The sequence below is a fragment of the Leptidea sinapis genome, chromosome 1 (assembly GCF_905404315.1).
Source record: "Leptidea sinapis chromosome 1, ilLepSina1.1, whole genome shotgun sequence".
NCBI classification, from domain to species: domain Eukaryota; kingdom Metazoa; phylum Arthropoda; class Insecta; order Lepidoptera; family Pieridae; genus Leptidea; species Leptidea sinapis.
The window spans coordinates 1,845,456-1,858,309 of record NC_066265.1 but is presented as its reverse complement, the minus strand read 5'-3'; the positions used below and the strand labels follow the sequence as shown (position 1 = coordinate 1,858,309).

Genomic DNA, 12,854 nt, shown 5'->3' with positions numbered 1-12,854 from the left:
TGATATCCTAACTTGTGGCATGTCGTGCGAAGGTGAAATTCGGCGGCAGGAATCAGGTTAAACAGCTCTTCGGAACACTCCCCGTGATAAATGCGGTAGAAGACACACAATGAAGCGACGTCTCTACGCAACGCCAAGTGATCCAGCCGTTCACAGAGCACGTAGTCCCCGACAATTCGAGCTGCTCTACGTTGCACGCGGTCAAATGGATCGAGCAGATACTGGGGTGCACCAGACCAGAGATGACAGCAATACTCCATACTTCTATCGTTCAGTATAAAAATATAAGCCTTGATACAAAATCATCTTTTCGTATCTTTTCGTATGTATAGGGTTATGAAAATAGGGTCAAAAACGCGTGCTATCTTTGAGTCAATTTCAAGGGTATTTTAATAAGTTTAGAAGATCAATTCAAAATTAAGTTGTAGGATACATACTATAAACCTCACTGAAGCTTTAGATTACACATAAGAAGAAGCATAGAACACTATTACAAAATAAATAACAATTATAAAGTGTTCAAATAACAATTAATTAATTAGGGATCTCCAAAGACGATTCTATCGAGTTGTTGTCGAATTTATCCGCGAGCAAACAAATAATATAAAATAGAGAAAGTAATCAAATAAGTTTTTTAAGGAGATTACTGTTGAAAGGGTCATGATATCCACATTAATGAATCTCAGATTTCATATTGAGACTTATTCTGGAATACGGACCCTAACTATAATTATTCCCTCTTACCAGTTCAGCAAAAACTGATTGTAGGACTAGTAGGCGGATTAGTTCTCTTACGATATGGCATCACTGCTGTGTCATTTGTCATATTGACGTGACTTGACACTAGTTTGTTACTCCGAGGCTCAGTGACAAAGAAAAGAATAGCTCTAAGTTCAGTGATAAGCCGCCACTTGTTCGGCGTTGTTGTCACAACTGTAACTCAAAAGTAGTACTAGGAAGTGTGCCTCTACTGCTTATTAGAAATAAACTTTGCATTTACAACATATATTCTACAAGTTAAAGTGAGTCGTGAGTTATAAATGTATATTCAAAAAGCTGAATTGTAATATTTATTACCTTGGTATCAAGATAAATAATCGATTTTTTGGGTGTGGTGAAGTTTTACAACTGTTTCCACTTACATGTTAATTCTCATAAAACTTGAAAGGGTTGCGTATTAAGTTAAGTGATTGTGATTGCAGAAGTCGTCAACTACGAAGACGACGACAATGACGACTCCAGCCAAACTGTATGGAAGAGAGTTGTCGACGTACGACGACATCGACGTCGACGAACTACTGGCTAAGTTGTCTCAAGAAGAACTCACAATGCTTGCCAAAGAAGTTGATCCTGACGTAAGTTTCGACAGCATAGATACTTAATATAATATTTCACTTTAACATTTTTATAGGTAACTTCATAATTACTAACAGAGCATACGAACCTTATTTCAAATTAGCATAAAATCAACAAAAGATAAAATTACGGCGACTGGATGTTTCTAATTGAAATGAATAAAAATATTCCTCATTTTAATAGACTGAAATAATAGTTATTATTTAACGTTGTACATAGATGCATGCATGTTCAATATTATATAATAAATATTAGCTAAACAAATACAATTATAAATGATGTCATATAATTCTGTTACCTGAATCATTGACCTTAATACTGCTCTATTTTTTATTAAATACAGTTCAAGCTAAAAATGTAAATGTTATATCTATTGTAATTTAGATAACCAAAGCCAAAAACAATTATCTTGTGTTTAATATCTAGGTGTGCCATTCAGATAATGAAACACTCAGGGATACTTAACAATTAGTGTCATTCACTTTTCATTAGTTATATTTATTATATTTTATTTACCTATTGTACCTCTGTAACTCAAAATTAGATAAAGATCAAACTTAACCTTTACCAGAATGGCCCTACAATAAACATTTATTCGCCTGTTCAATGATCGTCAAAAATGTCCAAGCAATGTTGTATATACATTAACTTATACAGATAACATTTATTCCAATTAGCACCTTATTTCGTGGAAGTAATGTTCAAAGTATTGTATACAGTCATCAGAAGCGAACACAAGAAAAGAATTAAATTATTAAAACTTTCCTGAGTAATTAATAGATAACAAGCCAAGAATATTAAATTTTAGCAATTGAAATGTGATTATTTAACAAGATGATTAGAATTGTCATGTTTGTTACACAATTTTGTTAATTAAAAAGAGCACTTACCTGAAATATAACACCGTCACTTTTAAGTTTTGATAGAGTGAAACGAAGTTGTTTTGTTAAAGCAAAATTTGTTTTTGTGCTTTGGAGTTTAATTGTTTCAAATAACCTTTACAAGAGAAAAGAACAGTGTTTTTTGATTTTAAAGTTAACAATTCTGTAGCCCTTCATGCTATTCTGACTTCAGTCGCATATATTTGACTTTGTCAGATTAAATGAGAAAATGGCAAATAGCTGTTTGGTTTAAATACTCCTGTGTGACCATGTTTGTTTGTGAGACCTTGCATTTGTTTATTACAACAACTATAATATTTATTGTGTTGTTAAATACTACATAAACAACTAATCTATTATTAACAGCCAAAGTGGCTGCCCCAGACAAACACAGCACCTGCAAAATTGCCTTTACACTATTGTGTTCAGTGACAGTTTAGTTACATTCAAAACACTCCATCTTGCCTTAAAAGCATTTGGTCATTCTGTTGTATAATGTTTTATGAGTTATGGCAGATGCTGCTTTTTATGGTGTTTTGTTTTCAACTACCTAGATAGGTAGTTTATACAACTAGATAGAGCCTATTGTGCTAGACAACCGTTGAAACAAGCCAGGCTTATTACTTTAGTGTGTGTGACAAGCTATGTTTTACACTTGCGATTTGTATGTCACTTTGTGTTACTCAAAATAGAGGTGTCTGTCATCACAATTTTTTTCTATTTTTTTGCATAGCTGTCACAGTCTATCTAGACATATAAATTATCTGTGGTCAATTTTAATTTGATATTGGCTGACTTGTTGTATACCTTCCACAGAATGCCACAGTAGGATGAACAGAATTGAAATTATATTGAGCATAGTGCCACATAACTGTTACTTCTAGTACTGTGACTTATTAATCAAGGCATAAAATGTTAATTTATTGAATTTTTTAACCAACCAGCCATTTCCGCAAACCTTTTAATTTAGGACTTTTTGTGTGTAACTGTGTGAAGTAATTGTTGTTAATATAAGTATATTTTCAGGACAACTTTCTCCCACCCTCACAAAGAACAAACTATGCATGTGAAAAGGATCCCACAGGCCCACTGAACCGGAAGAAATTGATTGAACACATTAACAAGCAGGCACTCGAGACACCTGATCGGCCTGAAGTTAAGCCATATGTTGCTGGTGTAATAAGAGGGAAAAAGGTAATAATATTGACACACTTTTTTACACAAATTATCTTGCCCCAAGTTAAGCATATATAGCCTGTGTTATGGTTTACAAGACAATGATATATTTAATACAATATACTTACTTAAACATACATATATTCATATAAACATACATAAATACATTTAAACATCCATGACTCGGAAACAAACATCTATATACATCATATAAATGCTTGCACCTACCGGGATTCGAACCCGGGACCTCTAGCTTAGTAGCAAGGATCACTAACCACTCGGCTATACAGTAATATTTGATAATATTTTCTTTTATTAACGTGAGTCTTACACATTTAAATAAAACATTTATTAAAGGATTTCCACTCCTGTCAACTACAGTTCCATTGAAAAAAATATTAATCTCACATCTTCTCTCCATACAGTTCGTAAATTATTTGTTACATACAAAGTGAAGCATTTATCAAATAAAATGTAGTCATATTTATATTCATAGTACATATATTTATATATAGTACAATAAATTTAGTCTGTTTTGTAATAAATAAATGAAATATGATGTGGAGAGGTCACGAAATGCCGTGTTAGCTAAAATAAAAATAAAAATGTAACTTTTATGGAAAAACGAATGTATAAACACAGTTACCATTACACACATTCTAATCCTTTAAAAAGTATTTTATTTAAATGTAATATTTTGTATTATGTACATCCTAATAAAGCGAAAAGCATCAGATAGTGAAATTTACAGGTTGTGTGTTATACTGGGGCCACATATTATAAATAATTATACCGAAAGTAAGCTTATAAATGAAAAAAAAAATATGTATGTATTGTTAGCGGAAACTTTTGAACAAATTATGGGCAAGGTAAGTCAGTGGGATTGAACCCATGGGTTTTTTTAGGCAAATTAGGCACACAGTAGATGTGAAAGAAGCGCTTAAATGTTAATCACTTATATTTAAAATAGAGTTTGGTAATATTTAGAGAAATCATTTCCCTTAAAAAATAGAATTTCTTATAATATATATCTAAAGCACATCCCCCAGGCCTATGATGATCTTTAAAAAAGGTCCTCTGGCTATATGTTGAGGCCTTTGAGGCATCCTACCCTCATTGTGGCAATGGCCTCACATTTCAGAATGTGTTTAGGATCTTTACCAAAATCTTGGCAAAATTTACACATCCCGAATCACTGAGGCCTATTTTTGCCAAGTGACCTTTAAGTTTCAGTGCCCAGAGAGAAGGCTGTGAAGGTTTTTAACTGACCCTTGTTTAGATTTATGCTAAGTAGGTACTATATTTATAATAAAAATTGCATCACAACATACCCACTTTAAAAAATTTTTGACAAAAAAACAACCGACTTCAAAAACACTATTTCAGAACAATAGATATAATATTATGCACTAAAAAGTATAAAAATAATTGCGTATTTTTATACATTCTAATTAATTAATCTATTTCTAGTAACTAGTATTTTTGGAATCAGTGTCCTCTCTCTCGCCTCCACACGACTCAAGCACATCTCACCTATAAACTATGTATGTAGTTACAAACCTATCTTGGATGACACCGACTTTCAAATAAAAAAAGAATTATCAAAATCTGTTCACCCAGTCGAAAGTTTTGAGGCAACAAACATAAAAAATTACGACGAATTGAGAACCTCTTTTTTTTGAAGTCGGTTAAAAAACATAAAAATCTTTGTTTAGAGTTTACTTATTTCTTACACCAATTTTTTAACATTACGCAATAATTAGAAAGCATTATATTATTATGTTGTTATGGCTGATACTAATTATTATAACTTTTATGATTTGGTTTGCAAATAATTTAATTACACTCAAGTTATGTTTGTATTACTTAAAATTATATAATAATGTTACTTTATTATATAATATTATAACATTTGAAGAGTCTTGTATTGTGTAATTCGAATGTTGAATATGAGACTCCAAGATTGTATTGGTCTCCGCTGCGCTCCAACTAGACACCGCAGGCGTAGTCGCAAAGTGCGGCAACTATCAACTAATAAGTGGGCGTACTCGAGCCAGTCTCGAACAATGTGTGACGTTGACGTGCCACATGTTCTGTTAAACTTTGCTGATTATTGAAACGAAACGAAAAAAACTTTGTAAAAATAATACTAAAAGAAATAAGAAAGACTTGGGATTACAAGATCAAGATGCCACGCACACAAGCATCTAATAGTTGCCGTAATAATAAAGCTATTGTTCTTAGGTAGTGCAGTATCTAGTTGGAGCGCAGCGGAGACCAACCATTAAATAAAATTTGAAAACAATATTTTATGAACGATGTGGGACTCGAACCCACGCACGATCTGTCGCGTTCCGTGCGAGTGCTCTTCCAACTGAGCTAACCGTTCGAGTGACGTATCGTCATATGTTCAACTCTCAGGTTGTGTCAAAAATCAAAATAGTCTGACACAGAATATTACCTTCTCATTCAGTTTCCAGTTTCCAAAATTTTTTTGGGATTGATAAATTTTTGGAGGAGAAAATTGGCAAGAATGAAACCCTCAATCTTTTAAATGACAAGACGAGGTCCTTCACGTCTCGTCATTAAAATTGAAAATAAGGGACGAGACGAGCAGGACGTTCAACTGATGATAATTGATACACTCTGCTCTTTAAAATGAAGTGCCACTCAGGATTCTTGAAAACCACAAAAATTCTAAGCGGCACTACAATTGCGCTCGTCACCTTGACACATAAGATGTCAAGTCTCAGTAAAATCTCTAGCTACGGCGCCCTTCAGGACTAAACGCGACAATGTATGCTTACACAGTACTGCTTCACGGCAGAAATAGGCGCCGTTGTGGTACCAATAATCTAGCCGGCATCCTGTGCAAAGGAGCCTCCCACTGGTAAATTGATTTTTGAGCTTTATACTCACGATTTTAGTCTGAGCTTAACCCTCTTATCCCTTATCATAACCTTATATTAAGGGATAAGACCCTTACTTAACGGCACTGCATCGTAATTGGTAGGGCGTATCAATTACCATCAGCTGAACGCCCTGCTCTTCTCGTCCCATATTGCCATAAAAAAATCAAAACCATCTAATATAAAGTCTATGTTCGGGATTGTGTTTGGTAACACAAGGTCTAAAAATGATTGTTAGCGAGTTCAAATCAATTTGACCCTGACATTTAATTCACTTGTGAATCTGAGTCATGTGAACCTAGCTTTTTATTACCTATGTTCATTTAATGATCTTTTAAGGCCACTATAATAAGTACATAATGGCTTCATTATTCTACAGTCGGTATATATTTTTTTCTTAGATTGACTGTGACAGCTGTGGAAACGTACAAAAAGATTGAGGCTGACAGTTAACCTGTATTTTGAGCATTGCACGCACACTAAAATAAATGACATATCGCGAGTGTAAGACGTAGCTGTCATGCACAGTAAAGTAATAAACCTGGCCTTTTGTCATGCATTGCCTTCAACAGGAAGAGGCTCTGTCTAGACATATATATTTTCTATGAGTTTACTGTTCAAATTCAGGACACCATGAATAAAATATCTAATGTAAACTTGAAGTTGCTTAAAGTCATGGTGATTTATTAAATTTCATCAAATTTCTTTTTTTTGTTTTGTGATTTTGTAGATTTATTCTGAATTTGTTAGAATTAATAACTCAAGTAGTTTACTTAATAATTACTAGCTCGTGATCTCATCCAAAGAAATGCATACACTTTAAACATACAAAATTTCATATTAAATTTACAATATTTTTTGTTTATTACGTAATTTGTGGAAGTTCAAAATTACAATAATTATTATAGAAATATTCATATAGGAATAAAAATTGAAATTAAAAAACTAAGAATCACGATTCAAAATTACAACTATCCTATCTATCAGGTTGGAACAAACTGCATATAGTGTGCAGAATTTGATTTCAATCGAATCAGTAGTTTGTGAGTTCATCGCGGACAAACAAATAAATAAAAAAATGGTTTTTATGAATTTGTCAATAATATTTCATTACATCAAGAATAATTTTGTAAAATATGCTGCCTATTGTTATAATGAAATTGTTTCACAGTACAACTGTCAAACGGTGTGTCAATAAATTCACTCATAGAAAATATGTCTATACAAAACAAATATTGGAAATAAAAGTAATTATGGGTCCCAAATCGAAATAAAAATTATCCTATCTCAAGTTGGACTAAACTGCACTCCATGAAGTAATAATCCCCATTAAAATCCGTTCATTAGTTAAGAAGTTCACTGGAAAACATCAGGACACTGGATTTATATATTATACTAGTTGACCCGTCAAACGTTGTTTTGCCATGTAAATTATTTTTAGAGTTACACCGTTGCTTGGACATTGCAATATTACTTTATTTTTCTAAAATAAAAGAATTTTTCTAAAATAAACATAGCCCAAGTTACTTCTTATTACATCAGCTACTTGCCAATAAAAGTCCCGTCAAAATCGGTCCAGCCATTTCAGAGATTAGCCGGGACAAACAGACAGACAGACAAAAATTGTAAAAAAAGTTATTGTGGCGTATGAACCGTATATATATTCATATACATGTAGTACAAAATGATTATTTCAATATTACAAACAGACACTCTAATTTTATTTATATGTATAGATTAAGATAGAGATTAAAACGGTTTAACTCATGTCCGTAGGTCACTAGTTAGTTTGGGGCCTTTCGATGTCGAGTGAGATGTGTTTGCAGTTGCGCCTAGTCTCGCACTAATAATTCTGTAATACTATTTACGAAAGATTTAAGTAATCTAATAATTATTTTATTTAAATGTGATGCATTGACCTCTTGTGTACCAAGCCTACAAAACACTGAAAATAAATACCGAAAATGAAAATACTAAAGAAGAGGCAGTAAGATCGCAAGAACGAATTAAAAAACATGTACTTTGTACTTCTGTCAAATCAAACATCAATGGAGGGTCGTTCATAACTCGTTATTTTTACGAAAACACCAAAGCAAACATTTAATTTATAATTCAATGAACATTATTTATTTATATTACTATTATTTAATAAGTACAAAAAAGGGCTAATTTGACGCTATAAAGCGCAATTTTAAAATGTATTTTGCAGTATTTTCTACGCAAAAAAACCGCTAAAATCATGTCATTTTAGGTTTTGAAACGTAACGCATATGGTTCGAGTAGGAGAGAAAAACTTATGCAACGACAGTAGAGTGCATCTCTTTCTCACACCGCGGACCACAGACAAATTTATTTCGTTCAATCTCCATAAGCGATCCAAACGCCATTCAGTAAAAGGAATTTCATGGTACGAATTTTAGGGATTCCGTTTAGGTACCTAAACTGAACTGCATCGGAATCGCATCGCTTATTAAAACTTGATGGTAGGCCCTCTGATCCTTTTTACAATATTAGAAGGTAATTAGGTACAATGTCATATATGGAACCAAAATAACCAACAAGTGGAACTCACAACATAGAATAATTGTATACTATTAATATTGATTAAGATACCTTTTAATTTTCCAGTGGATCCCGCCGCCAGCACCAGAGAAAATGCGTGAGGCTGAAGAACAGATAACAATAGATTTAGGTGATGAATATGAGCAGGCCCTCGGCACAGCGTCCCAGGAGGAAATAATAGACCTGGCTGGTGAGTGACCTTGAAATATTATGAGTATTAAGGAAATATGTAATATAATTTGGAACAACAATATTATGCTCATTACATGGTTACAAATAATTAATTTAGTATTTAGAAATACCAACATTTATTTACATTGATGCATTATATATTACGACACAGTATATATATAATCTGAATCTCGGAAACGGCTCCAACGATTTTAATGAAATTTTTTATACAGGTAGTTTTGGGGGCGAGTAATCGATCTAGCTATGTTTAAATTTTTTATAAAATGTAGTTTTATCCGTGTTTTAATGTGAAACAGCTACAATAACATTAGAATACAAAGGTAAATTTCGCCACTATATACAAGACTATTATAGCTCAGATGGGACAAAGGTTATCCGGAACGTAGAAGACCCCGCTTCTAATCCAGAAGTCCTATTAGTTTTTTTTTGTTCAAGTTTTGTATATTTATACTAAATGTAACAAACAATTACAGGCATCTAACACAATATGTTTCAATTATTTTCACATAGTAAATATTAGCTAGTACCTCAGCGAAAAAAAGACAATTAAATTATATGAGTAAAAAACAAAATATGCTTAAGCCTTAATTACTTTTTATATGAAGCTGTTATTATATAAGACTAAGAGATATAATTATTATTACATTATATTCGCTAAACTTACATACAAATTATTTCCTAACTGTATGAAGAGAAGTCAGATTAATATCGATGATATAACTTATACGTAGAGTTTGAGTATGACTTTGGAGATTAATGTAGCTTTCATCTAAATTTATTTTCTTTGGGGCATGTTTAAACTACGGAACATTTATGTCACTACTATCCATTTAGTTGTACGTATATAGAGAACAAAAACATGTTTTTAACTCCTTAGCCATTGCTGGAGGGTATCTAGGTTGAAAGACGTCACTTGTCGAATCCGACTCGGATGGGCAGTGTTCAGGGAGCTCCGTAAAATTTTCTCGTCATAATAAATACCGCAGTGTCTGCAGATGAAGGTTTTCAACCAGTGTGTGTTGCCAGTGTTGACTTACGGTACGCAGACGTGGTCGCTAACTATGGGACTGATGAGAAAGCTCATGTTCACTCAGAGGACAATAGAGAGAATTTTTTGTCTACCAGTGGACGTCTGCGAGTGTTGATGATGATGATCGACAACAGATAATGTTAATAAAAAAGACATATTTTCAATAAAAGTATCAATGTAGCATAGAATATATATAGCCCGGCGGAAATTACTTATTTTGTTTAAATATGAGGCTAAGAAAGATAAAAAGTTTATTTCTACACTAATATTATATACCTACTAATCTTAACCAATTGTAATTCTAAACCATTCAAATATAAAAAAACAACGTCAAAAACTATCTAGCTGTTTACGATGAGTTCAATAAAACCATACATTTATAATATATGCTTTATGCCAATTATATAAATTAACCAAAATCTAATTTGGAAATTGAAAAATGAATTGTAATCGGTCCTCGATATGTATATCTTCGAAGTAGAACGAAATCAGGCCGTTTAAAGTGGGTCGAAATCGCGCTCAAATGAGTCGGTTACAAACAAACATACATACAGATGAAGCTAATAAAAAGCGTGCAAAAAAGATTAAAATAAGTTAAACTATCCTTCATTGAGCTACTTTCAAAATTGTCTTTGTTTAGTACAATCAACAAGTTTTAATAGTTATATATAGGTCAGATGAATCATCATTGTTTATTAGAACACTGTTGATAATGGCTAGTTAGTTTTGTGATAAGAGATTAATTAACATACCTACTTCAAATCAATTAAATTGAAGTAAGGTGCTATTAATTAAACACAATATGTTATTGATACTTTGAAGTGGAAACTAAACATTACAACATAAAAGATTTGTAATGGTTATTAATTATAATGATATAAATTAAATTTGTAACCAAAATTTATGGGCGATGAGGAATTCGAATCTCCCTCTCGGGTTACATTCCAGCGCTCTTACCAACTAAGCCACCCGTCCGCATTCAGCATCACCCGTAAATCTTGGTATGGTTGTTCAACTCTCGGGTGGTGGCTCCATCTATAGGATTCACTTTACATTTGATAACCTGCTCAACCCCAATAATTGCATATTAGGAAATTGACTTGAGATGTCGCTCTTTCAAAAAGTATTTGACTTGACCAAGCCAAAGATTGGCATGACGTTCGGTCCTGTGCTGGCCTCATCCAACCTACTCCGGCGATCATGATCAAATCGTCGGTCCATCTTGTGGGGGGCTCTACCAACACTACGTCATCCGATTCGCGGTCACATTCGAGAACTTAACGGCCTCAACGGCCATTTGTCCGTCGAGCCAAGCTGCTACTTCAAATTTGCAACCATATATGTCGCTATGTCGGTAACTTTGGCTCTCCTACGGATCTCCTCATTTCTGATCGATCTCGTATGGAAACTCCGAGCCCTCCATAGCCCTCTCTATTGCCCTCTGAGCGACAATGAGCTGTCTCATAAGGCCCAAAGTTAGCGACCACGTTTTCGTACCGTAAGTCATCACTGGCAACGCACACTGGTTAAAAACCTTCGTCTTCAGACACTGTGGTATTTTGGACGAGAAGATTCTATGGAGCTTCCCGAACGCATCCATCCGAATTGTGAGGGATATCACTTAAAAAATATCAAACTGTTTATCATGATAGTCACAAAACGCACTTGATTTCATATAGAGACACATTCTGGAGTTAAATTGGTTAGGCTTCCTGCACAGTATGCCCACTAGGTGGCTTTTTCTACTATGAAGCAGTAATGTGTAATCAATATTTCTGTTTCGGTTTGATATGTGCTTTAGCTAGTGAAATTATGTTTTAACTTTAACAAGTGAGAATTAACATCTTAAATCTCATGCCGCACAGAAATTTGGGTTCAATCAATTACTATCCTGAGCGGCATCGCATGGAAATGGGCTGGGTGTAATACGTCTCGTGACTTTTTCCCTATATATAAAAAAAAGTATATTATGATTCCAGCTATCCTTGGTTTCCATTCAATGATGAACCAGGACCAATACCACGCGTCTCTACTCAACAAGGGCCAGCCGGTGGGTCTCGGATGGGATGGCATCACAAAAGCTACCAAACCTAAAGTAAGTATGTTCACCTTAAAGTACCAAACATCTAATAAGTGTCTAAACCCTAAAGTACTAATAAGCCTTAAATAAATTAAATTATTATTAAGTACTTAATTATTAATATTTAACCATTAATTTACTATAATCTAAAGACAATTAGATATTGCCAAGTGATTTTTTTTTGCAATAATATGAGAAATAAAAATGGTAGAGAGCCCCAGATACGGAAAGTCGATTTCGATGTTTTAATTATTAACTGTTTTTACTCGCAAACACCACATTTCTAGTGTAATGTAAGTTCACTTAAATACAGAGTACTGTTAAATTTATTATTAAATTTAAACCGTAAATTTAATGTTTTCAAATTTTCAAACAAACTCTGGGTAGGGGGTATGCCCCCTACGGCCCCTGGAAGAGCGGCAACGATGAACGCAAGCGAATTATAGGCAAATAATTAGAGTACCTTCGTAACACCGTCCTGACAGATTGCACTGCGTGGCAACGTCGCTTTTCCAATATTTCCAATCAAATTCCAATTTACTCTCATATAATGTGTACTACTTATACAGTGTCTCTGGTCAATTGTACTTTTGACATAACTGATACACCGAATTCGGTCATTTTGTTTTTGTAAATCGTCAGCAAATGTGATGAACACGTATGTTACA

General features: G+C 33.6%; 1 protein-coding gene across 8 annotated transcripts in view; it reads left to right on the top strand.

Annotated features, from left to right (window-relative positions):
• Positions 1 to 12,854, top strand: part of LOC126979839 (tropomodulin-1) — a 132,016-nt gene that overhangs the window by 93,940 nt on the left and 25,222 nt on the right. For 7 of the 8 annotated variants that reach the window (XM_050829428.1, XM_050829438.1, XM_050829419.1 and 4 more), the window contains exons 2-5: positions 1,203 to 1,355; positions 3,264 to 3,431; positions 8,951 to 9,074; positions 12,086 to 12,201. In XM_050829428.1, the coding sequence (XP_050685385.1) occupies positions 1,203 to 1,355; positions 3,264 to 3,431; positions 8,951 to 9,074; positions 12,086 to 12,201 (561 nt within the window). Of the gene's footprint in view, positions 1 to 903; positions 1,023 to 1,202; positions 1,356 to 3,263; positions 3,432 to 8,950; positions 9,075 to 12,085; positions 12,202 to 12,854 lie in introns of those variants that run through there. The other variant, XM_050829447.1, reaches the window with a different exon arrangement.